General features: G+C 40.7%; 2 protein-coding genes across 3 annotated transcripts; both read left to right on the plus strand.

Annotated features, from left to right (window-relative positions):
* Nucleotides 1–4280: 4280 nt before the first annotated feature.
* LOC133171330 (DNA (cytosine-5)-methyltransferase 3C-like) lies at nt 4281–19103 on the plus strand. 2 transcript variants are annotated; one of them, XM_061304600.1, is made up of 26 exons: nt 4281–4438; nt 6969–7096; nt 7189–7334; nt 8037–8208; nt 8302–8363; nt 8729–8848; nt 9098–9218; nt 9433–9495; nt 9674–9726; nt 10409–10468; nt 10571–10720; nt 10817–10924; nt 13991–14120; nt 14217–14339; nt 14561–14605; nt 14680–14759; nt 15022–15134; nt 15368–15551; nt 15819–15903; nt 16041–16186; nt 16293–16383; nt 16480–16628; nt 16698–16783; nt 17149–17218; nt 17405–17520; nt 17803–19103. In XM_061304600.1, exons 2-26 carry the CDS (start codon nt 6973–6975, stop codon nt 17960–17962), a joined length of 2757 nt encoding a protein of 918 aa, XP_061160584.1. In that variant the 5' UTR covers nt 4281–4438; nt 6969–6972; the 3' UTR covers nt 17963–19103. The 2 variants fall into 2 exon arrangements, with proteins under 2 accessions (XP_061160584.1, XP_061160594.1); XM_061304610.1 differs by lacking the exon at nt 8729–8848.
* Nucleotides 19104–21461: 2358 nt separating this feature from the next.
* Nucleotides 21462–25020, plus strand: letmd1 (LETM1 domain containing 1). Its single transcript, XM_061304632.1, has 9 exons — nt 21462–21864; nt 22135–22274; nt 22564–22679; nt 22746–22828; nt 22908–23094; nt 23300–23401; nt 23755–23907; nt 23991–24087; nt 24188–25020. The coding sequence occupies exons 1-9, from the start codon at nt 21749–21751 to the stop codon at nt 24262–24264; spliced, it is 1071 nt and encodes a 356-aa protein (XP_061160616.1). The 5' UTR covers nt 21462–21748; the 3' UTR covers nt 24265–25020.
* Nucleotides 25021–25056: the final 36 nt, after the last annotated feature.

Below are 25056 nucleotides of genomic sequence, written 5' to 3' on the forward strand. Positions count from 1 at the left end.
TCTGAAGTTGAAATAAAAAAAGATAAAATAGAGAATGATTTGATTTGGATTCAAAATCTGACATGATGCATTAATGGTGCGCCTTATAGTCCGGTGCGCCTTATATAAGAATAAAGTTTTAAAATGGGCCATTCATTGAAGGTGCGCCTTATAGTCCGGTGCGCCTTATAGGCCGGAAAATACGGTACTATTTTTCCATCTCTTAAAAACAATGATCTGGAGCGATTGATTTGCATAAAATATGGCAACTTTACATTCATGAGCTACTTTTGTTTTCCTGCTTTGCTTTTGAATGTCGTGAACGGTTGTGCCTGTAGATGTTTTTAATCTTGGTCATTGTGGTGGTATCTCAAGAGTCCGATTTTTTTTTGGGATAGATCTGGTGTTTGAGAAATACTACTGTAAACGATTAATCGATTAGCAATACAATTGTTGATTCATGTCAATTCATTGCTTAATTGTCACCCCTCTAGGAAATACGCTTCCTTTTCTGTTGATGTTCTGACCGGATGTTGTGCTTGACGTTAATGCACACGAAGCTGCGCAGAGGCCACAAGTTGAGTGGCGAGTGCACATTTAGTCTAGCAAATCTAAAATTGTCTGCCCAGCCAAGCACAACCCGGGCCCTCCACAAGCTGGATTTCCAGTCTGCTGTAGTGAGTGAGGGGATGACGCCAACGCACACTGACATCCCGGTGGGACCGTGAGGCACGGATGCCGGGAGGAGAAGCGGCCGGGTCAAGGCCCGGCCGGGCGGCCGGGGTGGCTACGGGCCATCGGGAGACGACAGAATGGGCACGATCGCCATAGAAACGCAAAGGGCCCGGCAAATCGTGACAAGTGGTAACCAAGTAACAGGAAACAACACATCACGGAGGGTGATGAGTCTGGTTAATCATGAAGAAAGGAAAGCGGAAAGAATGGAGATGAACGATAATGTGGCGGCGAGGTTCAGACTGCTAACAGCATGCACCACACTGAGAAGATTTGTGTTAGCACAAGATGGAGCGAGAGGAAAACATGGTTGTGTGCGTGCGGGTACAAAGGATGGAGAAAGATGGATTACAGTGTTGACTTGATATATGTGTTTAATTTGGTTAGGGTGATACTGTTCATGTTTTAATGCAATGTATTTCAGGGTTTAACATGATAACCAATCAAATTAATGCGATGCGTTTGGATTCCACATTTGGCAAATTAGTTCCGGTTGAGGTCAATGGCTGAGTCATTTTGATGTCTTACAAATCGAAATTACTTGAAGCCTATTTTTGACAATAATTGTTCATATCTACCAAAATGCTGCTTGATGATAAGTGATCGGTTGAATTAATCTCACTGTAAGCATATTACGTTCGTACCTCAGGTCTGAGCTTTAAATGTTTCATTTAAGTCAGCGCTGTTTGAGCAAGATTTTACTTCATTTTTGTACGCCAACAGTTGAAGATTTGAAAAGCCAAGTATGATTTTCAACGATCAAAAACTATGACGAGTGCCAAAAAGTGCGTTGCTGAGACACAAGCTTCTGAGAGCAATCGCAGGTTTTACACACAGCCTTAAGGCACAGCCCTGTGGAAAAACACGGCTCCTTCATACTCCACCAGTCATCCAATAGCAACGCTGGAGGGATCAAGTCAAATTGGCATATGAGAGGGCCCGTCTCATTCTCGGCCCTTTAAGATGTGTGTTGTGCACAACATGGACAAAAGTATTGAAACATGCCAATTATTCCTACATACCCTGAAAAGGGCAGATGCTTTTGGCTTCTTATAAACACTAATTACTTTACATTGTAAAAACAAATCTACTTACTTACTTGTGCATATAATTACTACTATGTGAGTGGGCCTACTACTTTCTACTACTTAGTATGGAATCGCCATGACTTGAAAGCGCACAAGAGCACATAAGAAATTGACTTATGCACAAATGCAAGGGTATGCCCCAAACTGAATAAATAAAACTTTTGTTTCCCAAGTGACATCACAGATGAGTAAATCCAGGTGCCTTGTAATGTAAATGCAGGTTTTTACTGCCCTCTGTTGGGGAAAGTTGTCCAGTATCTTTCAGCACAGTTACCGAACGTACCATTTTCTAATTTGGGTTTTTTCCTCTGTAGGTCACTATTGTACACAGCATGAAATTTTAACTTGCGAAGGCTCCTGCCATACTCAAAAATCAACAAGAGGTGAGCAGCGAAGCGCAGAGCCTCCAATTCCCAGGTTGCAATCCTGTCTTCTGTTCTGACCTTTCAAAGGGGCCCAGAGGAAGCCAACACGAACAAAGAATGTGTGCGCGTGTGAGTGGGACCCCGAAGTGGTTTAACTGCTTTTTCTGTTCATGGGTTATCTTGAACAACATCTGCTTCGAACAGTGACAAGAAGTGGCAACACATTCTTGAGTGGTTCACACTCGCCGTAGTATTTTTTTTTAAAAATAACTTTATACCCTGTACTTCCTCAACTCATAATACCACAGGTTTTTCAAATATCTATGTGTAATTGTAACATTAACACTCCCCTGCTACCTTTAAAAATAGAAATTTTTTTTAATTCCCAGGCATTAAAAGTGGTAAACGTGCATCGTTAGGTGTGATTGGTATTCGGATTATGAAAGGTTCCTTGAAAAAACATCTCCCTTGTAAGGCCTCCTCCCACCCAGAAGTTTGTGAACCAACTATTTGACTTGAATACAATCATTAGCATACTTGATTAATGGTCTACTGATTTGAGATGCTTTTTACATCTACTAGATAACCCCTTGATTCGGTCATGGTCTGCATAGGCTTTTAAGGTATAGTACAAGAATATTGATTTGGCACATAACTATTACTTTCATACCCTGACAAATGTCATTAAGGACTTATAATAAAGTTGAAGGAATGGGGTCAAAATACAAAAAATCCTGCCTAGCTACAAAATCAGATATGATCACAAAGTATATTCACATATTAAATCAATTAAAGAAACATTTTAAGCGTATAATTATACCTACACACTAAATCAATAAAGAAGACATAACTAGACATTTTTGATGTGGTAATGACAAATGTTTTTATAACTTCATGATCTGATAAGTATTTTTGTGTACTTTGAAATAACAAATGTTTTTTGGTATATTGCCCGAATACCTTAATGAACTGTTAAATGCATGCCTGATGTTTTTCTAAATCACGGACACTGCCAAAGGCGTCAAAGAATGTTCAGTACTCTATACATCTTATGTTTTCATTAATGCTTGATGTGACATCATATGTAGCCTAATGCTAGACGCCGGCTTTGGATTATGCCAGAATGTTATGGACAGAGGGAAATGCTTTGCCTAACAATGAAAACAAATGGTTGGTGTTCAGAATTCTGCTTTGATTTGAGGTGCTTTATTCTGAAGGCTGTTTTCAGGCGATACCACTCCCTGTTTCACGTTTGTGTTGGTTACAGTGGTACAGTAGCCATTGACGATAAACTGCTTGTTGCTTACTTGCTAACTAGATTGCTTGTTTGCTTGCCTAAATACTCATTCGACTCCACTGCATGGCATTGTTCTGGAGCGCATCATTCCAAATTAAACCAACAAAATATTCCCTTATGTCCAGGGTGCTTTCTGACTGAAGCCCTGTAGTGGTCGATCACGTTAAAGTCCAGCATTAGAGGTCTCTATCCTCAACAGTTGGTAGCACGATTAAACTAAGAATGTGACGAAGTAAGGAAGTACATGGCGTGTCTAAAGAACAAACAAACAAATGCATGGTAAGTGGTGAGTAAGAACTTTCCATAGTCAGGGAACAATAATTGATAATGTCACACCCAAAAGTTCAAAGGGCATATGTCCGATACCACACCGATACCAGTAGTCACCCGTACCGATACCGCTGGTATTTTTGATGCATAAAGTATCCCCCCTGCCAAAAAGATCAATTTTGAAAAAGAAATGTATCCCGATATATGGATTCGCCTTAAAATTGCGTAAAATCAATGTGCTAATCGAATAAATCTGAGAAGCGCCACGTGCGCATTTTATTGGTATGAATGCAATAGGATTTTTTTTAATAACAGATCAGTATTAGCCAGTCGGGCCATTCCGAGACTTGATCAAGAACTTCAAAATGCGGACTCTAGAGACCGGTCTCGGGAGTTACAGCATTAGTTTGAGTTAATTACATCACACTTACAGCAATTGTCTGTATTAATGACAATTCTGGTCTCATGAAATATTTATTAACATAAAATTCCTCTAGAAATTGCATCTGTTTTAGTTTTGACGGGCTAACTGGGTAAGAGCAGCTCGCCAGCCGCTGTTCTTTGTTTTGTACCCTATGTGCTGACCTGCACCGCTCAGCAAGGAGCCGAGGACGTCCTAACTGGTGAGCCCCGCCAAACGTGCTTCCGGCCAACACTCGTCGAGAGAGGAACATTTCTTCCGAAGGAAAGAGGCAAAAGAAACGGTAAGTCTCGCGCCATTTTTAAAATTAAACTGTCATACAAGCAAGCATTAATAGAGCCTCAGTTACATTCTGCTTTTTGAATTCTCGTAAAACGCACCGAAATGATCGCCCCGTAACAAAGACCGATTGGCGGCATATGCAAAACACATTTCGGCACTAGCTTGGGGAGTAATGTACTTTTAATCATACGAACAAAATCCAAACTTGCATTGTCTTTTTCATCGTGTTCTTGCAAGGGTCGTATAATAACGCGTGTATGCACGCGTAGTAGAGGCAGCTGGTCTTGCTCGGAATAAAGTTTGGCGACAAATCACCTTTTGTCACTCGAAGCAAGTAGAGCGAGACAAAAGACAGAAAACCTGCACCATTTGCCTGCATGACTACTTGCACGAAGTTGTCAGCTTCGGCACAAATTTGACTTTAGTTCGCTATTTGTCTCCTGGTTTTCGGATGGGGGGGGCACCTCTGTTATTAACCAGTGTTGGAGATTGGAGCGCGTTTCAAATACGGGTCACATTTGTACAGAATCAAAACAATCACATTGATTTTGGTTCAGTTTAAGACTCCGGTTGGGGTTGGGATGGCTTAGTTTAGCTGGATATAAAATAACACCGCCTCGTTCAGGTCGATTTTTGTTCTTTTCGCGCCTGGATAAAGTAGGTCGGGTTTTAGCAAGATGTGGCAGCCAGTCATAATGCAGCGGCGCGTGACCTGCAGCCAATCATATTGCAGCAAAGTGCGTCCTGCCCACGGACCTACTCGTCATTGAGAGAAGTGAAGTAATTGGCGGCCATTTTACGTTGCCAATCTTTGCGCCTGCCTAACTTGAACATATTGATTTCGCTGCGGCCTTTTCACGTTAGTTTGAATCTCTACGGAAGAAACTTGTACCGACAAATGTGAAAAGTGGTAATAATTTGCTTTTGATTATTAATTTTTAATGTATTTACCTTGGAGTGCCATTTAAATGAATTAAGTATTCACCCGTGCTGAGTATACTGAACCAACCATTAACAATATAATGAAAGCAAAGCCCACTGCTGCAAAATGTCAACCTAATCTCTGGAGGACGCAATTCACAATACAGTAATCCCTCGCTACATCGTGGTTCGTTTATCGCGGGGCTTCAGTACATCGCGGATTTTTTCCAATTTAAAAAACAAATCAAAACTCACAAATTCAAAAGAAAACTTTACTTATGTCATTGCTTCCTGGTTCACATTCCTCTATGTTTTTGTCCCTCTTTTTTCCTGTTTTAGAAATCAGCAACATCTCTTAACCAACCAATCAATCAATAAAAAATATATAATTTCACATGCTCTTGAATGTTGACAACTACGGGTATCTGCTACATTTGTACCACAAATAAATAGTTAACTGTAAACATTACATGAGAGACAACTGAAAAAGACTGAACACAATGGCCCCCAACAGAAAATCATATTCTGCAGAATTCAAGCTACAAGTTGTGAATTATGCGGTCCAATGCGGTAATCGGCCAGCGGGAAGAATGTTTGGAGTGAGTGAGAAAGGTGTGAGAATGTGGCGAAAGGCGAAGCTTGCTCTTACTGCAATGAAGAAAACAAAGAAAGCAAATCGTGGGCTAAAAGCAAGATGGCCACAGCTGGAGGAACAAGTTCATAGATGGGCGCTTGAACAACGTGCTGGTGGGAGAGACTTGTCAACTACAGAGTTACGTCTCCACGCCCTGGTAGTTGCCAAGGCGATGAATATTACCAACTTTTTGGGAGGATCCACTTGGTGTTACCGCTTCATGCGACGCAAGCGCCTCTTTATAGAAACACGGACAACGTTGTGCCCAAATCAGCCGGCAGACTTCCAAGACAAGTTCGACTCTTTCCATGAGCTCGATGCAGCCATTCAGAAGTAAGAAAACTACCTGAATGAGTGCAGTAAACAGTGGTGGCCAGAGAACTTCCACACTGTACTTAAAGTGGAAGTGAAGTCCAAAAGAAATTCTTTGCAATATGTTTTATGTGCCTCCACCAGTCTAAACTCAGTATTTTGATTAAGCAGCAAAATCCACCCGTTTTTATCCATTTTGACACATGCTATCAGCTGAAAATAACATAGTGCCTAATGGCTCAGGTAACAACCGACATGGCTCACCTGTTTTTCTTTTTGCAACCTCAGCCCTTTGGATGTGTGATGTGATATTCAAGTGGCAGCATGTGGCAAAATGGCTGCCCCCTGAGATGCAAAAAATGGCAAAATGGCTGCCCCCTGAGATGCAAAAAATAAAAATAAGGCATTGCTTCATATTTCACAAACGCACCAGTGATCAGAATACCATGTTTTGAATAGTGAGAGCGCATAGAACATATTAAAGTAAAGATTATTTTTTTTTATTTGATTTCCCCTTACAGTCAAAGCACTGATCCAACTCGTGCACTTCAGTAAAGAAGCATTTACTGGATATAGAGTATCAGTTTGGATGGAACAACATGCAAAGAACCATCTTGCATCTTTGTTCATTTGCTTCTCATTTTTTTCCCTTCATGGCATTCAGCAAAATGAGCAAACAAGTGATCGTGAGCCCGGACTCAATCCCAGATGAGACGAATGGGTTGGATTTGCTGACATGGCTGAATAGTCTTCTGAAAACCAATTTCCTGGAGATAGAGCACATTTCTTCAGGTTGGTCATTTCAGGAAATCAAAATGGTCGCTTCTTCCCAAAAGTAAAATGGCCACCGTTTGTGTGTATTTGTTATCGCGTTACTATTACAGGCGCGTGTCACTGCCAGATCATGGATTGCGTCATCCCAGGCTCAATCGAAATGAGCAAAGTGAAGTTTGATGCACAATCTGAGTTTGACTGCAAGCACAACTTCAGTCTCCTCCAAGAGGCCTTCACCAAGAACCACATCACAAAGGTAGTGTTCATTTGCTTGAATAAAGTCCTGTTGCGTTTAAGAGTTCATGTATGAGGAATTCATCTTTTTTGTTCATCTTTTTTTTCTGGATCCCCGCTCCATTTCCTGACTGTTTTTTGTGGAAAATGTGCATTTATCAGCCTTTGAAAAAACCCAAAGTAGAACACAGATTTTCTTTTCCTAAAGTAGAGGGAAAGAAATCCCCCGCTGCATTTTACTGGGCGTCGATTGTATGCGGCAAGCCCATTCACTATCCCTCACAAAGAGCGGGGGTTGAGTGTAAATCTTTAACAAAAGCTATTTTCTCTAGGTCAGGGGTCACCAACATGGTGTCCACGCAAGCTAAGGTGACCACATGAGGTTGTACAAATGATTATTAGAAAATGTAAAAAAAAAACTTGCAGAGATTATATTATTGTGAGAAATTGTTATGTGAGCTAACAAAGCGTGATTCTGGTTCTTTATTATGAATTATATAAAGTTGGTAAGTAAAGGTACCATTGTACATAAACATACATACTGTATATACACTCACGTGTACACATGAATACACACACAGTATTTCTGTATTTCTATTACTCTTTTCATTTATTGTGGTGGTCATCTGGAGCGTATCCCCGCAGATAGCGGTGCTGATTGTGATATTTGATCTCAGGACTTCCTCGAACTAAAACTATTCACATTTTCTTTGCTTCCCTTTAGAGCATTCCAGCTGACGAACTCATCAAAGGGGACTTTGAAATAAACTTGGAGTTCCTGTCTTGGTTTAAAGCCTTCTACACAGCCAATGTGACGGACAAAGAATACGATGCTGAGACCGCCAGAAACAACTGTGACATCAGCCTGTATCCGCCACCTAAACCCGCTAAAAAAAGTAATGTTATTCTTTGTGACAGTGACAGTCATACAAAGTTGTGGCTATGTTTTGATCACAGCATTAATTGGAATTTCATTTTCAAATCCTTAGGCATAAGGAAACTGTCCTCTTCCACCGACGACTGTGAACCCGAGCCGCTAGCCAATGGCAAGGTAGCAACCAGAAACACTGCTAGCCCAAGTCTGGTGATGCTCAACAAAGGATGACGTTAGAAAAAACCTTTTTGCATGATGTTGCTTCCTATAAAATACCAAGTGGCAGGAAAGAAAAAAAATCCCCGTCCGTGTCAACTCAGTGGCTTTATAACTTCCAAATGCCAACAACTCGATCATTAAATCAGGGTTTTTGTGTGCATACAGAAAAATTGTGTTTTGCTTGTGAGCAAAACTGAATTTCATTGCGTACTGAAAAATCTAACTTAGGTTAAGCAGCCCGGTCTTAATTGACACCGCTTTTTGTGACGGGACAGACAGGACAACCAAATGTGTCCCACACAGTACTCTCATTTGTTATATAGGAGGTAAAGGGAAAGTGCATCACAGACAATGGAGTGAAGAAGATGCGTCAGCGAAGCTGGCAAGGGCGAACCAGGCAGAAGGTCGCACCTAGGAAGAAAATGAAGCCAAAAACAAAACAGGTAGGGCGCAGGCAGAACTAGTGATCCAATCATGGGCCAGCCCAGTTAGAAGTCATACACGGGTTAGGGTCAGTTTGGGGAAGGCAGGAAACAGACAGGACGGGATAGCAATGTGGACAAACTGGGTGTGCGATGTTTATATAGTGTGGCTGGAGCAGCAATTCCGAGAATTGGGTCATTTTAAATTAAAGAGGGTGTCCTAACAATTTCTTTGTGTTTTGAATTGATTGCGCTTATTTCCAATGTTAGGACCTGGGAAATGCAGATGATGACTCCCTGTTTGACAGTGAATGCTCGATAGAGAGCAATGGCGGGCACATGTCAGACAGCCCCGATAGCCAAACAGTACCGCAAGCTGACACAGTTACGGGTAAGTTAAAAAATTATTATTGTGCTTCAAGTCTTTGAAATTGCTTCATGTGTAATGTTTAGGGGATTTTTAAAAATTTTAATTCACAATATTATCTAACTTATAAATGATGAATAAACGAAAAAGCCAAAATGACTAAGTTCTGCTTATTTAAGTTAAATGAGCAGCTCTCATCTGCAGGGGCATAATCATAACCATTCCATTTTATTTTCAGAACCGAAGGAACAGTATACAAAGTATATAAAGCCATGCCACGTCGCCCTAACCAAGTTAAAAGGTAAGAAATAGAAGTACAGTCTAGTATGTATATTCTCCGTGTACGTACATATATCGGTGGTGCTAGATGCTAGAAACGTTTGTCTATAATGGATCCAAATGCCAAGGCAGCTTGCAAATTGGTTCAAGTGTATCACAATGAAACGAGCATATAATAAAGCATGTTTTTCTTTTCTTAGACCTGACCATAAACGACAGCCTGCTTGTAGAGACCAGCGACTCTGACGAAAGGGTATATTTCCTCCTCTTCTATCCATACACGATTTCATTTATTTATCAATTTACAATCTATAAACTGCGTGTGATGGCAGAAATGGATAAATATAATTTTTAATATCATTGGGTGTCAGACTTGTATACTGACAGCCAAACAAATTCAATGCTCCTTCATTAGATTGTCGTTGGTGGTGTGCCGTGAGATTTCCCCAATGTGTTGCTCAATAGAGGTCAAGCAATTCAGCCTTTAAATGGCACCCTGACAAAATGACATCCAGTCAAAATCCTGAGTGTGGTTGGAATGGCCACTTCAACCAGAGGGGAACAAACCAAGAATTATGACGACTGGATGATGGGTTCTGGAGAAGTTTTTGAGAGGGCAAATAATATTGCTTTTTGGAAAAACCTTTTTTTGATTGGCTTGGAGTAAATATAAAGGTTTCAGTAAAAAAATATCCACCAATAAGCCCGTGTGAGGGAAAATTGGCTTTTTCAAGTAAACGTGTCAAAATGCTTCAAACAGCGTCACGTGCCCAAAAATGATCTGACAGGTAATAGAAACATAGATTAAATCATGTAATTTTGTCGGGTAATTTTTTTTTTCTATGGAAATGGTTTTTCCATCAAGCTTGGTTCATGGATATTCCACCAAGATTAACATCAATTAATTGATTTTTTTTTCCCCTCTTAACTTTCAGGTGGAAAACACACCAAACAAATATACAGCGCACAAAGGACGACGGAAAGCCAATTACCAGGTCATTCTAAAAGTGCAAAATACAGTTGGACTTAATACAAAAATAAAAAAACTTCAATGCTTTTGAGATCAAATTGAACACATTTGATTTTCCCTCCTTCAGGATGGGAACGGCTTTTTGACTGGAGAGCTCATATGGGGGAAGATAGAGGGTTTCTCTTGGTGGCCCGGTTTGGTGATTCCTTGGAAAACCAAATTTTCACCTCCAGGTGTACGAAGGGTTGAATGGTTTGGCGATGGAACCTTCTCAAAGGTTTGACTGCTGCCGAGCTACTTTATTTTATTTATTTGATATTAATGTGCCGCAGAAGTGAATTTCTAGTCTTCACAAATGGACTTTCTATCACAGATTGCGACGGAAGCTTTGATGCCTTTTCGGAAGTTCACGAAATGTTTCTGCAAAAACTCATATGCCAGCCTGCCCACTTATAAGGCCGCCATCTTCCAAGTCATAGAGGTAAGGGAACAAGATCAACAGGCGATCAGCTATGATTACCACACACGGTACGGTATAATTCTACTGCAGCATTGTCTGGTTTATTTTAGATGCCTGCTATGTAGAACCAAAAACACTTGACAACCTCCTCTTTAAAAATGATTTTAATTGCCTATATTAATAGCTCGGACCATAACATTACCACAACTCCAAACTCACGATAAATGGTTTACAGATTGCAACATAGACTCTTTTCCACAAACAACTTCCTTCTGACATAAAAATCTTGTCTCGGTCGACATTCTCCTCTTTAACACACTTGCTGTACACAATATTGTATTGTATTACAGCTGAGCCTCAATTTTACGCCAATTTCTGTCTACAGCGTTTTGATCATGGACCTCAAATGTTTTCATCGTATTTTAAATAGACGTTATTGTAGAAGATGCAGTGCAAATAAACTGCAAAAAAAAAAAGAAATAAAATACATTACTTTTATAGCCCATTTCACAAAAACTGCACGTTACAGATAACACAAAATAACAATACAGCTATAATAAATCGGTAATATATGGGAAAATACCACTGATAAATGAACAAAGGCCAAGTCATTATTTTCTTCATTGCTACATTTTGTTAAATGGTTTTGTTATATTTAAATGTCTTACAGGTGAACTTGAATCTCATTTAAAAATCGTGTTCTTGATCATTTGTGAAATGAGTGTCAAACTCATTTTTGGCATTAATCATTTTAGTGTTCAGGCCATACATGAGTAATATTGTCAAAATGAGTGGAAACGTGAACATTTACTTTTAATTCACAGTGTCTGCACCTACATTTTCTATTTGAAATTTAAAGTTAGTGCCCACTGTGCTCCTTGTAAAAAAAAAAAAAAAAGAAGTTAGTCTGGAGCCTTGCTCAGGAAACTCGACAGGATATTTTCCAAATAAGTGATGGTTTTGGAGATGCAAAGATTCTTGTTGTTTACAGTGTGAACAAAGGGGTCCTGCATTTTATTGCTACTATACCATATATTTAATTCCATCTATCAATCCTCTGAACCACTTATTCTCACAAGGGTCGTATGTTTCCAACTTTTGCTTGGTTTATCTCAAGGGATTTGGTGGGGAAAAAAAGTCTTAGTAATATCTGTTAAAAGTAGACAGTTTGCAGATTTAAATGAAAGGAGCAAATACATTTATCAAAAAAGTTGACTTCATTTTCTTTTTAGCGGGCCACATTAATTTAGATGTTTGTTTGGCTCTTGTTTTAAAGTTGGGACTTAATAGCCCAGCGTGTTCCATTGACTTGAGTCAATGGGAGCAAAAAAAAAAAAATGCTTTGTCCGATCCCGTGCGACCCCCCATTTGCTCTTGCAGCCCCCTCCCAAGCCTTCCACGCTTCCGGAAGGGTCCGTTTTTTCTCACTTCCGCCGGCAGCCACCAAGAGAAACATCTTAAGTAGGCTCGAACTGTGAACATCATCGCAAATTTGTCGCTTTCGAAAGAATCGCGATCAAAATATCTGCAGACTGGATAGTTGCGTTCAAGCGCCTCGTGGAGCGGATTATCGGAGAGCCTCGACCACATCTGCACTCTCAAGGACCACAAAGAAGGGAGACAAAGCCACCGATCGCGGCGTTTTCATTGAAAGTCGATCTAAACTAGATTTACACGTATAATTCGAGTAATTTGAATCGGCACGTCCTCGCGAAAAGTCGTAGTTTCGTGTTCGTCTTTCCAATCGGTTTACTTGTTAAAGAAATTGAAAAAGATTTGAAAAAACAAAGTTTCGCTCCCGTATGAAGCAACGAGGGGAAAAAACGTGAACACCTCGTGGTTTCTTTTCACTTTTGATCCGATTCTGTCCGCACTGTTCGAGATTGAGCGTGGCGGGTTTAAAATTTCCCAACTCACGTGAACTGCCCGGATTTCTGATCGTTGAAGCGCAATTTGGACTAAAGTAAACGAACAAACTGAACAGTTCCGTCGATGATTACCTTGTAATTAACGACATTTTCTATGTTGTAGTGGGACATCAAATTGGACTGTACAAAGAGCGATATTAAGTGAAATATTCAACAACATTTTCTTTGTCAAAGGCGAAACAAACAATATTTTGTATGACAAAGATTATTTAGTGGGACAAAATTAATTCATCAAACCAAACTGTAAAAATACAATCGACAAAACTTAGTGCGACAAAACTAATTGAACAAACTCAACATCTTTATTGTAGTACTTCCATAACAATATTTTTTTTTATCCTTACACACAAAATTTAAGATGTCTGACAAAAACAATTTAGTGCCCAAAAGGGGGTCACATTCTGTGATTTGGAAATGGTTTGGTTTCAAGCCAGACGACTTTGCTCAAACCCTCGTGCTCTGCAAAATGTGCAAGGAGAATGTTAAAACGTGCAGGGGCAACACCACCAACTTGTTTAACCATTTGAAAAAAGCGCATCCCAAAGAACACTCTAAGAGTCTACTTTTGCGCGCCAAGTTAGCTGAGAAGGAGGCAATCAGATCCAGACAGGAGATTTCAGAGAAAGTGGAATGCGACAAGAGGACAAAGTCTGGACCAGACAGTTCAGACGCCATGGAGGTGACTGAAGATGCACCTTTGTTTGCCATGCACACATTCCCGAGCCCTACTTCTCCCCATACTCTTTTTTTTTTTTATCTTCTGCCATCCTTTTCACTTCTCAGCATGCTCTTACTCTTCCCTGTTTCACTTCTAATCTTCCTTCTAGTTATATATAAACTCTCTACCTGACTTGTGCAAATAAAACGGCATCAAGTGACACACTAAAAAAAAAAATCTAGATAGTTGATTATGTGCTATTAATATCTATATTGTTCATACAGGTAAAACAACTAGAATCAAGGGAACGGCTGTTATTATTATTTATGTATTTTTATCAATTTTTTATATTTACTGGTCTCAAGAAATTTGGGGGTTTAAAAAAATACAACCTCCACAAACAAATGCAGTTAAATGGGCAACACTTATTCACTTTTCATGGGCATGAACAAATGACCGCTGTCTGCAAAATGCGCCCTAATCCCATTTTATAACCTGCAGCTTGCAAGTGAACGTGCTGAGAAGTCTTTTGAGGAGGCAAAAGGAGATAAAGAAAAAGAAGTGAATCTGATGCTGGACTGGGCAGTGAAAGGATTTCTACCATCAGGGCCGCAGGGATTTGCACCACCTGGTAAGTCGAACAGTCTACTCGGCACAATTCCACTCTATGCAGTTCTTTCACAAAGAAGCTTCTGAAAAACATTTCTTTCTCTGTCATCTTAACTAGTTAGTCAGGAAGCTGGCCAATTGTCCAATTCAGACTCAGCTCAGTCCGACTACCAGCCACCAGTGAAAAAGAAACAAGTTTATAAGAGTCGGGCAAGCACATGCAACTACATCTTTACAAGAGGTATGTGGACTCCACGCGCTCATCCACAATCCGAATTTCAGTCATGTTGTCACTTTGATTTGCTCATGGTTGGCTGTACGGGATGTCGAGCTGACAGTCAAACAATTATTTACATTCACCTTCGCACCTATGAAAAATTACAGCCCGTAAATGATGAATTCTATGTTTCTGATCAAGTGGAAAAAAAACATATTTGACTGATTTACTTTCATGTTTTACAGACACTTTAATTGAGAGGCTTAAAGACAAGGGCACAAAAATTGAAGGTCGGTCCTGCCTGATTTCCTTCTTATACTGTTTTTTAAAGGACAAATTTGAAAGGAAAGGCTTGTTATTTCAGATTGTTGCTTGGCTTGCGGGTCGCCTGACGTTGCTGTGCAGCACCCATTGTTCGAAGGCGGTCTTTGTTTCAAGTGCAAGGTAAGCTAGTCTGCAATGATGTCCTCATTCTGGTCCAGTTCACAAGACACGAACTTTGCTAACCTTTTTTGAGCCAATTAGAAAAGATCCCAGCCCACAACCAAACTAAAATGTCATAAAAGGTATATACAATGAAATATTGATGAGTTTATCTCTGTTTTTCCTGTATTACAAATCTGATGATGTCACTATTTCTCACGAATGTGCCGCGGCCTACGGGTTGGAAATCACAAGTCAAAAATGACAAGATCACTGTCCGCAGGAGAACTTCACAGAAACATTGTATCGCTACGACGAAGACGGCTACCAGTCGTACTGCACCGTGTGCTGTGGCGGCTCGGAGGTCATTCTTTGTGGCAACGCCAGCTGTTGCAGGTAAATTTGAATAAATACTTAGGGTCAAGGTCAGAGTTCAACTCACATGCAAAAATCTGTGTGTGGAAATGGGAGCCTGCTATATAACACCATTCTAAAGACATAAAAATAATCGCCCTTCTTGTTCATTTTAAAATCAAGTAAATCTTTCGACAATTGGAAAGCCGCTCTCTAAGCATCTCTCGGCTCACTGGTGTCAAAACTACATTTGTGCTGTGCTTTGTCCACGGCAGATGTTTCTGTAAGGAGTGCGTGGAGATCCTGGTGGGACGGGGAACCTTTCGTGAGCTGAAGGATATTGACCCGTGGAGCTGCTACATTTGCCAGCCAACGCAGTGCCAGGGAAAGCTAAAACTCAGGCCTGACTGGAGCGTTAAAGTCCAAGACTTTTTTGCTAACAACAGCGCCATGGAATTTGTGAGTATATTGTGTCACACTTTGTAACTCAGTAACAATTGATACCATTTAGCATTTTGATTTTAGAATCCTAAAAACGTTCTGTACCATATATGCGCACGCAACAGCTTCATTATACGATCCAAATCCAAAGTAGATCATCCCTTACTGGAAATCTAAAACAGCATTCGTAACGCCGTTAGTCCCAACACTGTCGCAGAAATGTAAAATTTGTGTTTCTTTTTGATCACGGGTTTTTGCCTCCATTGACTAATATGATTGTTCCAGGAGCCTCACAGAATCTACCCGGCCATCCCCGCAGATAGACGCAAGCCCTTGAAGGTTCTGTCGCTCTTTGATGGCATCGCAACAGGTCAGTCCTGCTTAGGCTGCATTTACACTTCATGCTTCAAGTGAGCGTGTATACGTATTATGTACGTAGAGACATGCATTGTATATCAGTTTTGTGCATAATGGATGATTATACAGCTCTTTCTTCCACCATGACAGGATACCTGGTGCTAAAAGACCTTGGCTTGAAAGTGGATCGCTACATTGCCTCCGAGATTTGTGAGGATTCCATCGCGGTGGGTATGATCAAGCACGCTGGCAAGATCGAATACATCAACGACGTCCGGACCATCACAAGAAAACATGTGCGTGGTTACTCCGTGCCCGAGCCAAGCCGCTTTGTCTCATGCATGAAAACAAATTTGTAGGTGGTTTGAATGAAGCAATAAACTGAAAGTGGTTGTGTTGCAGCTTGCTGAATGGGGGCCTTTTGACGTGCTGATTGGAGGAAGTCCTTGTAATGACCTCTCCATGGTCAATCCCCTGCGGAAAGGATTGTTTGGTAAGTCCGATTCCAACTGTTGCCACTGGACCACATGGGGTTTATTGTTCTAGTGGAGAAAATAAAGTGATTGGAGGTTAACTGTCGATCCTGCAGAGGGCACCGGAAGGCTGTTCTTTGAATTCTACCGTATTTTGACGCTGCTGAAACCGAAGGAGGGTGACGACCGACCTTTCTTCTGGCTCTTCGAAAATGTGGTCTTCATGTCCAGCAGAGACAAGACGGACATCTGCAGATTCCTAGAGGTGATCCTTTTCAATTACTGCCGCTGGGGAACACACTGCGCTAACTTGTCCCATTGTTTTGTTGTTCAGTGCAATCCAATAATCATCGATGCCGTAACTGTCAGCCCTGCACATCGAGCTCGCTACTTCTGGGGAAACCTCCCGGGCATGAATAGGTATGAAAAGCTAGACCTTGTTCAAATATGTACATAGTGGATTTTAAAAGTACAGAACTAAAAAGTCAGCCAAGTCATAACTTGAGATGACATAATGATGGCGAAGCCTATCACTTCCTCCAACACAATTTAAAAAGGCTCACGGCCTCCTGTTCATAAAAAGAGAAATAAATAGAAAATAATCCTACAATAATTACTGTGTAACACATTTTATATTTCAAGGCCTTAAACTATGCTGATGCTTCGTATGTCAAGGCGCCACCCACCGCATAATTGTGTTGAAGCCGTAGCATGCAGTATTGACAAAATAAAGAGAGGTGGTTAAGTATGCTCGTAATAAAAAAAAATGTGTTGTTCCTCTTCAGGCCGGTGGCTGCATCCCTGGCTCAAAAAGTAAATCTTCAGGATTGTTTGGAAGTTGGGCGTGTAGCAAAGGTAAGTGCAGCTTTCAGCTGAACAATTCCTCCAATTCAAATCCACATCGCAATGTAGTAGAATAACAAATTGCTAAGGCAGCAACCTGGAAAACAACATCCGCTTCATTTCGGTTGCTTGGTCGGTGGGCTCAAAAATATGACAGCACATGCTTTGCTCATTCCATAAGTTGGTGTATTTGTGCAGCTCGACAAGGTGCGAACCATCACTACAAAAACAAACTCCATGGTTCAAGGGAAAGTGGGACTTCCTGTCATCATGAACGGCAAAGATGACTACCTGTGGTGTACCGAAATGGAGCAGTAAGTATTTGGACATATCATCTTGTGCGCATGTGAAACAAGACGCAAATGATAATGAAAAATATTGCAGAAAAAGTTGAACCTGTATGCAGTTAGCCACTTATCAACCAAATATAGGACTGGTTACAGTCAGTTGTGAGAATTCTCTGTGTAAATGCGTGTCTCTGTATTATCCTGCCTCAGTGGCCAAGCTGCACACTGCACTCGGTGCAACTGGATAATTTGCATTTATTTTCACACATCCAAAATATCACTGTGTCCCATCTATTTGTGTGTGTCTAGGATTTTTGGCTTCCCTAAACATTACACAGACGTAAACAACATGGGCCGCCTGCAACGCCAGAGGGTCCTGGGGCGTTCCTGGAGCGTCGCCGTCATTCGCCACCTGATGGCGCCACTCAAAGATTATTTTGAATGTGAATCGCACCAGCAAAGTTCGTAAGGCCGCAAACGCATCAATACCGTTTCGGGACTAGAAACCGCACTATACGTGCCTTGCGATTGGCTGCCCACTGGTCACTCTTGCAATCTTACTAAAGAGAAAAAGATAGATGGATATACTTTTTTTTAAAATTGTTTTTAATGTCACAACTTATGGTTACTTAGGTTAAAGGGAAGTGTGTAATAACAAAACAACTTTTTTTGTTATATTGCAAAACTGCCGTCGTGGTCAGAAGGCGTGACTGTGAGCTACCGAGCGTTAGAGTTAACATAAGTTTCCCGTTGGTAGTTTACTAGGGAAAAATTATGACAAAAATGGTTTGTTTTCTACCTTTTTAAATCCCAAACTCCCAATTTAAATGGTGCTACAATCTACTGTATGATGTCACAAACAGCACAACAGACCTACATTGCCGTCAAGTATTTTTAGGCCATCAGCAGACAGCTTTTAAATAGAGTGAGCACACTGACACACAGTTAAGATTATGGCTGCTGCATAAAAATGTTTACAATGCTACGAGCTTGTTTTAATACCTCAGTGAAATCTGAGCGTGTCCTCCAGAGCCAGAGACAGCTGTTACATTACAATATAAGAACTTGCACCTACCAAGAGAACGTTTCTGACCAAAAAGTTACCGAAACGACCAAAGGGTGATTTCTGCAAACATTCTGTATCTTGATAGTATGTCAAATGTCGGTCGCTAGTCTTGCCAAAATAGGATTTGTTTATTGGCACAGGCTGCTGGTCTCTACCTCAATTCTTCAGTTATTCTTTCATTTTGATAGTTTCTATTTAACTTATAAATAGGAGAAAAGTGTTTTTTTTTTTTAGATAGCTGACATTAATCATCCGTGATGTCGTATCAACCATCGTGAACGTGATGATGAAAATGCAATATACTGGTGCTGGATTTTTTGGGATGCAAACCCACTTTTTAAACTTCTTTTAATCTTGATGATTTTTATGATGAATGTGTTGATTTGTTATGTTTCAATGTGTGAACTGTTCCACTGTGTTTTTAAAGAGTGTCTAGTGTGCCTCCATGTTACTGGATCACTTGCTGCTTTTGTGAAGCATTCGACTGTGACTGGAAGTTGCCTAAATGTTGCTGCCTTAATAAAGAATAACATACTGTGACACATTTATTGCCCAGGTGTGCATCAATACAAGCGTCATAGTTACATGAAGACAAATGGCATTTTGTTTTTAACCTGTGATGCTGTGCTAACTTTTGTCTTTTACCTTAACACTAGAGTGGTGGACGATTGTGAGTATTTTTAAAGGCCGCAAATGTTGCGTTCACACCACAATTTGTCAAGGTTTGTTCAAAACACTCAAACGGTTTTATTATTTTTTCTAGTTGCAAGGCAATTTTTAACAGACAATAATAATATACATACAGACAAAAGTTTAAAGGCCAGGAATATCGTTAAGCTGCGTGAACAGAGTAAAGCAAATGTTATGACGGCCCGGGGATTTTCTAGCATTGACAAACGGCACCCTTGTTAGGTCGATGGCTTTGGCGCCGTCATACAACCAATTTATTTCTGCGAATGTGAACAATAACAATACACACACACAGTTCTCATCAAAGCAGAGTCCCAAGAAATACCCTGACGATAATTCTAAGCGATACAACCACATTACCGGAAAGGGCGATGCCTTAGAATTTACTGGAATTACGTCACACCACTCTGAAAAAATATCACCTCGAGTAGCAGTGTGCCTGAAATGCCTCAAAGTACTATATGACATGTTAGCAGTTATTTAAAAATCCCTAATTATAATGCCACAAGTGGGAAACAACCGTTGCTTGAGTTTAGGCCATGATGCACAAAATGGTGGACAACTGAAATGACAGGCCAGGGCCAAATGTCCCAACAATATTCTGTTTATTACCTGCAAGATCAGAGTTTTTGTTCCTGTTAATCTTGTAAAAATCATTCGCTGTCAAACTTGAACCCATCATTTAAATTCTGAGCAACCGGCTGTATGCTCTTACATTTATAGCTACTTTTTATAAAAACGAAACTTATTGAGTGACTTGTCACTTGGGCGCCACCTCCCAGGGTTTGCGTATTCTTTCCATTTGTGAAGGAGTCGCACTCAAGTTGCTTGCCTGTATTTCCACTTTTGTCACCCCGGGTAAGTCCTTGCCCTCTTGGACGAGTCGCATAACCTCGGCAAAGGAAAGCGACTTTACCTGTGAGTTCTTTCCTTCAGCATCGCTGCAAGATGAAGGTGCCACTTTGGAAGCAGAGATGGACCACGCTTTGTAGCTAATGGCGTCCACGGGCTCCACAGACCTGACAAGAAAGTCACGTTCAGAGAATTTGTGGAAGCTCGATTTACAAATGTCTTTTTCTTTAACAACATTTTGTATTATTCGCAAAATTACCTCTATTTGCATACAATTCTAAATATACAAAGAGTACATAAACAAGCCAAGCGGATGGATCTGTTACGTTTCTTCTCAAGCTGTGTCACCATCATTGGGAACGTGCATAAAACATTGTTGGAAATTGAAATCAAATTGTATCCCTCTGCAGTAAAACGCTGCTGCATCTATAGGCGGAAGTTCCACATCTCCATCCTTGATCATCCACTCACAAATCTAGCAGCGGTTGTATTTTTGAATGACATGGCAAAAAAGGACTAAAAATAATTTTGTTTTCAACCTAAAACTGTCTCTCTTGTGTCAAAAACGTGCATAAATCACTGCTTTTCCAACATATGCATGGGCACCAATGTCTTCAGCAATGACTGCCTTCCACTGGGCCCCTTATTTGTCATGAGCCAGAGTTTCTAAATAATTCTGCTCATGTTGTCTCTTTCTGAGACAAACTTCGTGGTTTTGCAAATGTAATTAGTTGCTGTGGATCAATATTATAAATAAATACATATTGAATCTAAAGTTTGTTTGGTTTCTGTTAAATTTAGGTTGAATTTGTTTTTTTTTAATGCTTTCTAGGGTGCTGGTGGTAGTTGAGTTAAATATTTAGAATGACAGGCGTTCCAGTCATGTCATATGGATTTGGGGACATAGACCAAGCTACCTGTTATAAAAGAAGAGTTTCGCGTCCAGTAAGTTTGCTTCTTGCCCAGAGACGCTGGCGTGTAATGTCTGCAGGCCCTGCTGGAATCTTTGATCAGCTTCGAAGTCATACGAGTCGAACCGCAAGAAAACGGACTCCATCGCAATAGTAGTCTGTAATTGCGTGCGAAAATGTGCATTTCAATATATACGGCATACGAACTCCAGCTGGCTGCAGCAGAAGTACGATGGCAAGCCCACTTGGACAAACTATGACCGATAGCCATAAAAACACTCAAAAATAACATAGTGACATATGCTTGCAATATCTTTTGTCAGTAAAAATATATGTTTTTACTAAATACGACGTTTGAGAGTATGGAACTGCATTAATAATTTAAAGCGGTCTTTTTTGTCTTAATACGCGTGCCGTAGGTCAGATCACGCATGCGCAGTATAGCCCGTGGAAAACTTTAGTACGGCAGGTCTATTTGGACAGAAAAAGTGAGTCAGACGCAATTTTAGGTGTGGCTCAAAATCGCAATCGCGGAAATATTAAAAAACAAAATAGTTGCAAGGAAGGACGATTGACTGATGTAACTAAAATACAAACATATGAAAGAACACGTTTAATACAATATTATGGAGCGATATTGATCAGATAATTTACGGGAAGCGCGCATGCTTTGCGGCTGTTGTTATTGTGCATTTCCGTCATTACGGTAACGAAGCGAAAGTCGTCTTATACAGATATGGCGCTGTCCTGTTCAAGGCTCGCCAACAATTTGTCTTTGATTCGACTCTGGAGCGTCAGGACAAACCAAATTGCCAATGGACTGTACGGCCCTTGTGTGTGTCACCAGTTCAGGTTTGTTTTCAAATATTAAACGTTCACAGATGTTGTCATCACTTGATCTGCATTTTTATTTTCACTGTCTGTTAAGAGACATTTCCGACCTGACAGTGCAGAGTTTGACATCCTGCAGCAATTCCCTATTTAATACTCATATTATTATTTCTGTTATTATTAAATTATTTGAACAAGAGGATTTCTTTTTGTAATGCTGTACATGAATTATTCCCAAGTATTCTTGCACTACTTATTGTTATTTGTTCCCCATCTTGAATTATTATGTAGACATTACTCGACGACTGAAGTCCGACGAGGGCTTGGTCGCTATGTGACGTCCAGGTTGCAGTGGGTCAACACCAAATATGAGGGGTTCCTCAAAAGGCGATTCCCACGCTTTTATCTGCTCTACCACACTTTTACACAAGGTGAGGTCAAAAGGGCAAAGGTTAGACCAAGTCACATGCACAAGTCATTTACGTTTCAAGACTTAACCAAGTGACAAAAATCAAGGAATGACATTGACATTATTTTTGCAATGTGGCTCCAAACCAGTCTGGATATTTGTTTTAGCCAGGGATGGCGGTACACCAGAGTTAAAAAAAATCTGGAATAAATTGTGTGAACGTGATTAGTTTGTTTATATGTGACCTGCGATTGGGTGGCGACCAATCCATTGTGTACCCTAATTCAATTCTTTTTATCCGCCCAATGAAGGATTCAAACTTCTTTTCCGAGATGCCCGAGACGTTAGCGTGATCAAAACAAAAATGTCAAGAAACGGAATCAAGTTCCAAAATTTGCCCTACAGGGAAATGGAGAAACTCAGACAGGTGAGTACATTCAAGCAGTTGCTTCTCAAAAAAGTGCCACCATCATGACCGTAATGTGTGTCGCAGTTTCGCCGAAACATGTTGAAAGGCATCCCACTGGTGTTGATTTCCATTCCTCCCTTTGCCAACTACCTGGTTTTCGTCTTGATGTGAGTCCCACTCCCAAGTGACAGAAAGCCCTTCAAATATTTGCCTGAATGAATGATTGTATCCGCCGTCCCAATCCAGGTACCTTTTCCCCCGCCAGGTGCTGATCCCGCATTTCTGGACTCCGAAGCAGCAAGTAGAGTTTCGCCAGTTGTATCATTCGTTCAGGGCGCGTCAGCACCGACCCATCCTGCAAGGGCTCCAGCATGCCAGCGTCAAGGTCAAAGATTCTCAGCTGAGGAGTCGCCTCGACATCCTGTGCTCTCAGGTATGCTAGTTTTCCCCCTAAAAAAAATCTATACATAACAACCCATAACTTGAAATATCTGATATCCAATGTTCTCCCTGTTTTCTCCAGGTATTCTCTCCCCCCCCAAAAACAATTGCGCACTCTATATCCTTTTGTGTGCCTTGCGGCAGTTGGAAAAGTTAAAAGCAAAACATCCTTTTTTTTAATTTTTATTCAATTTCAGGTGCAAAATGGAGCAAACCCCAAAGTGTCTGAAATCCTTGCAGTGCGGAGCCTATTCTTGGGAACTCCGCTTGGCATGAGCAAGATGAGTGTGGCTCATAAGGTTGGTAAAAGTTTAGTTGTCTCCCTTGAGAAGAACACTCAAAAAGCAAAAGTATCACCCCTATCGATTTAACTTAATAGCACAGAAATAAAAAATAAATAAATAAAATGTCAAACTCACTGTAGTCTTTTATTAGTGGTTCTTGAAATGCAAGTGCTAGTGGATAATCCCAGTTTTCTCTTCCTTTGTCGTAGTCCAAGTCATCTATTTTTTTTACATTTTGTTTGTATTGTCTAATGAATTCGGTTTGTAAATGCAACTTAATGTGTAAAGCTCGACCTCCCTCTCACACTTGCATTCTGCTCCTTGAGCGGAATAACAAAATTGTATGTGCTTTCTCAACACATTTTTAGAGAAACATAAGTTCCCTGCTCTTCTTGACACGCCACCTCCCCGGCTTCCTGATTGGCCGACGGCTGTCCAGTCATGCCTTGGAGCTGCTCCATCTGGACCGAGCCCTCAACAAGCTGGGCCCGCACCAGCTCAGCGACTCTGAAGTCAGACAGGTGCGACCCTTGACCTTGGGCCAGGCCACCTGTGCCACATTCGAAGAGCCGCTACGGACAGTCGGGCTTTCTTTCGCTTTCAGGCCTGCTACTTGAGGGGACTCAACTCAGATCGTCTCGACGTCAACCAGTGTAGAGAGTGGTTGTACCAATGGCTTCAGATCTCTTCCTCACTCAAAGGTAACATCATGCATTTTCTTTTTTTTATGTTTTGCTCAAACGGCTCCCAACATTTGTAAGTTTTTTCCAAATGTTTTCTTGTCATCTTTTTGCTCCCTAGAGTCGGACGTGTCGCTCCTTTTGCACTGTCTCGTGTTCCTCTCCGCCAACTTCCCGAATGGGATTAGCCGTACCTAATAGGAACCCGCACAGTCCCACTGCTTTGAGGGACTTCTCACCAGTTGACAGCATTTGTTGCTTTCCTGATAGGGAAACTGATTTCAAAATATTGTTTGATGGCATGATTAACAGATTCAGAGCGATTTAAAAAAAAAAAAAAAAAAAAATCTAAAATTGCTGAGCTCACTTGAAAGCTCCCACATAGTATGCACTGCAGTATCTCAGTGTTAAGCGTCGATCTGACTGGAGGGCAGTTTACAAATTTCACTCAGCCTATCACTGGAAACGCATCACTGATTTCATGTCATCAAAAACTCGGCTCACGTAAAGGTAAAAGGTCATAAATTTAAGTTGGATATTGTTGTCAAGAAACATTCCGTTTGCAATTGTCAGCATGTGTTGCATATTCTTGTATTTTACCTCAGTTCTTTTTTGTAAAGATTTGTATTAAAAGTAAAAGCTAGCAAAATCTAATTGTAAAAAGAATGCCATTGAATCAAAAGCAGACCAAAAAAAAAAAAAATACAAATTTGTTGCATGGTTGGGGTAAAAATGTAACCGCTGTTTGGCCTGCAGGGAAGCAAACTGCTGGGTTATGGCACTTTAGAGTTTACTTATTAAAATTTAGAAACAAGTCTTGATCGAATTACTGTGCCTTTGGCAATAACTGACTGCTTACATTTCAAATACATTGTCGGGATTATTTTGTTCTATCATTTACTCTTGTTCAGTGATGTGTTGCTGTGCCATATTGCGAGGAATGTGTCCCCCCCCCCCCCCCCCCCAACAAAATAAATGTTTACTCTTCAA

This window comes from Syngnathus typhle, linkage group LG2 (assembly GCF_033458585.1).
Source record: "Syngnathus typhle isolate RoL2023-S1 ecotype Sweden linkage group LG2, RoL_Styp_1.0, whole genome shotgun sequence".
NCBI classification, from domain to species: Eukaryota; Metazoa; Chordata; class Actinopteri; order Syngnathiformes; family Syngnathidae; genus Syngnathus; species Syngnathus typhle.

Coding starts and splice junctions, on each gene's coding strand:
- letmd1 (XM_061304632.1), top strand. CDS start 21,749: ATGGCGCTGTCCTGTTCAAGGCTCGCCAACAATTTGTCTTTGATTCGA. Junction 22,275..22,563: donor CTACCACACTTTTACACAAG/GTGAGGTCAAAA, acceptor CGCCCAATGAAG/GATTCAAACTTCTTTTCCGA. Junction 23,908..23,990: donor GCGACTCTGAAGTCAGACAG/GTGCGACCCTTG, acceptor TTTCGCTTTCAG/GCCTGCTACTTGAGGGGACT.
- LOC133171330 (XM_061304600.1), top strand. CDS start 6,973: ATGAGCAAACAAGTGATCGTGAGCCCGGACTCAATCCCAGATGAGACG. Junction 9,219..9,432: donor GCAAGCTGACACAGTTACGG/GTAAGTTAAAAA, acceptor TTTTATTTTCAG/AACCGAAGGAACAGTATACA. Junction 14,760..15,021: donor GTCTTTGTTTCAAGTGCAAG/GTAAGCTAGTCT, acceptor CACTGTCCGCAG/GAGAACTTCACAGAAACATT.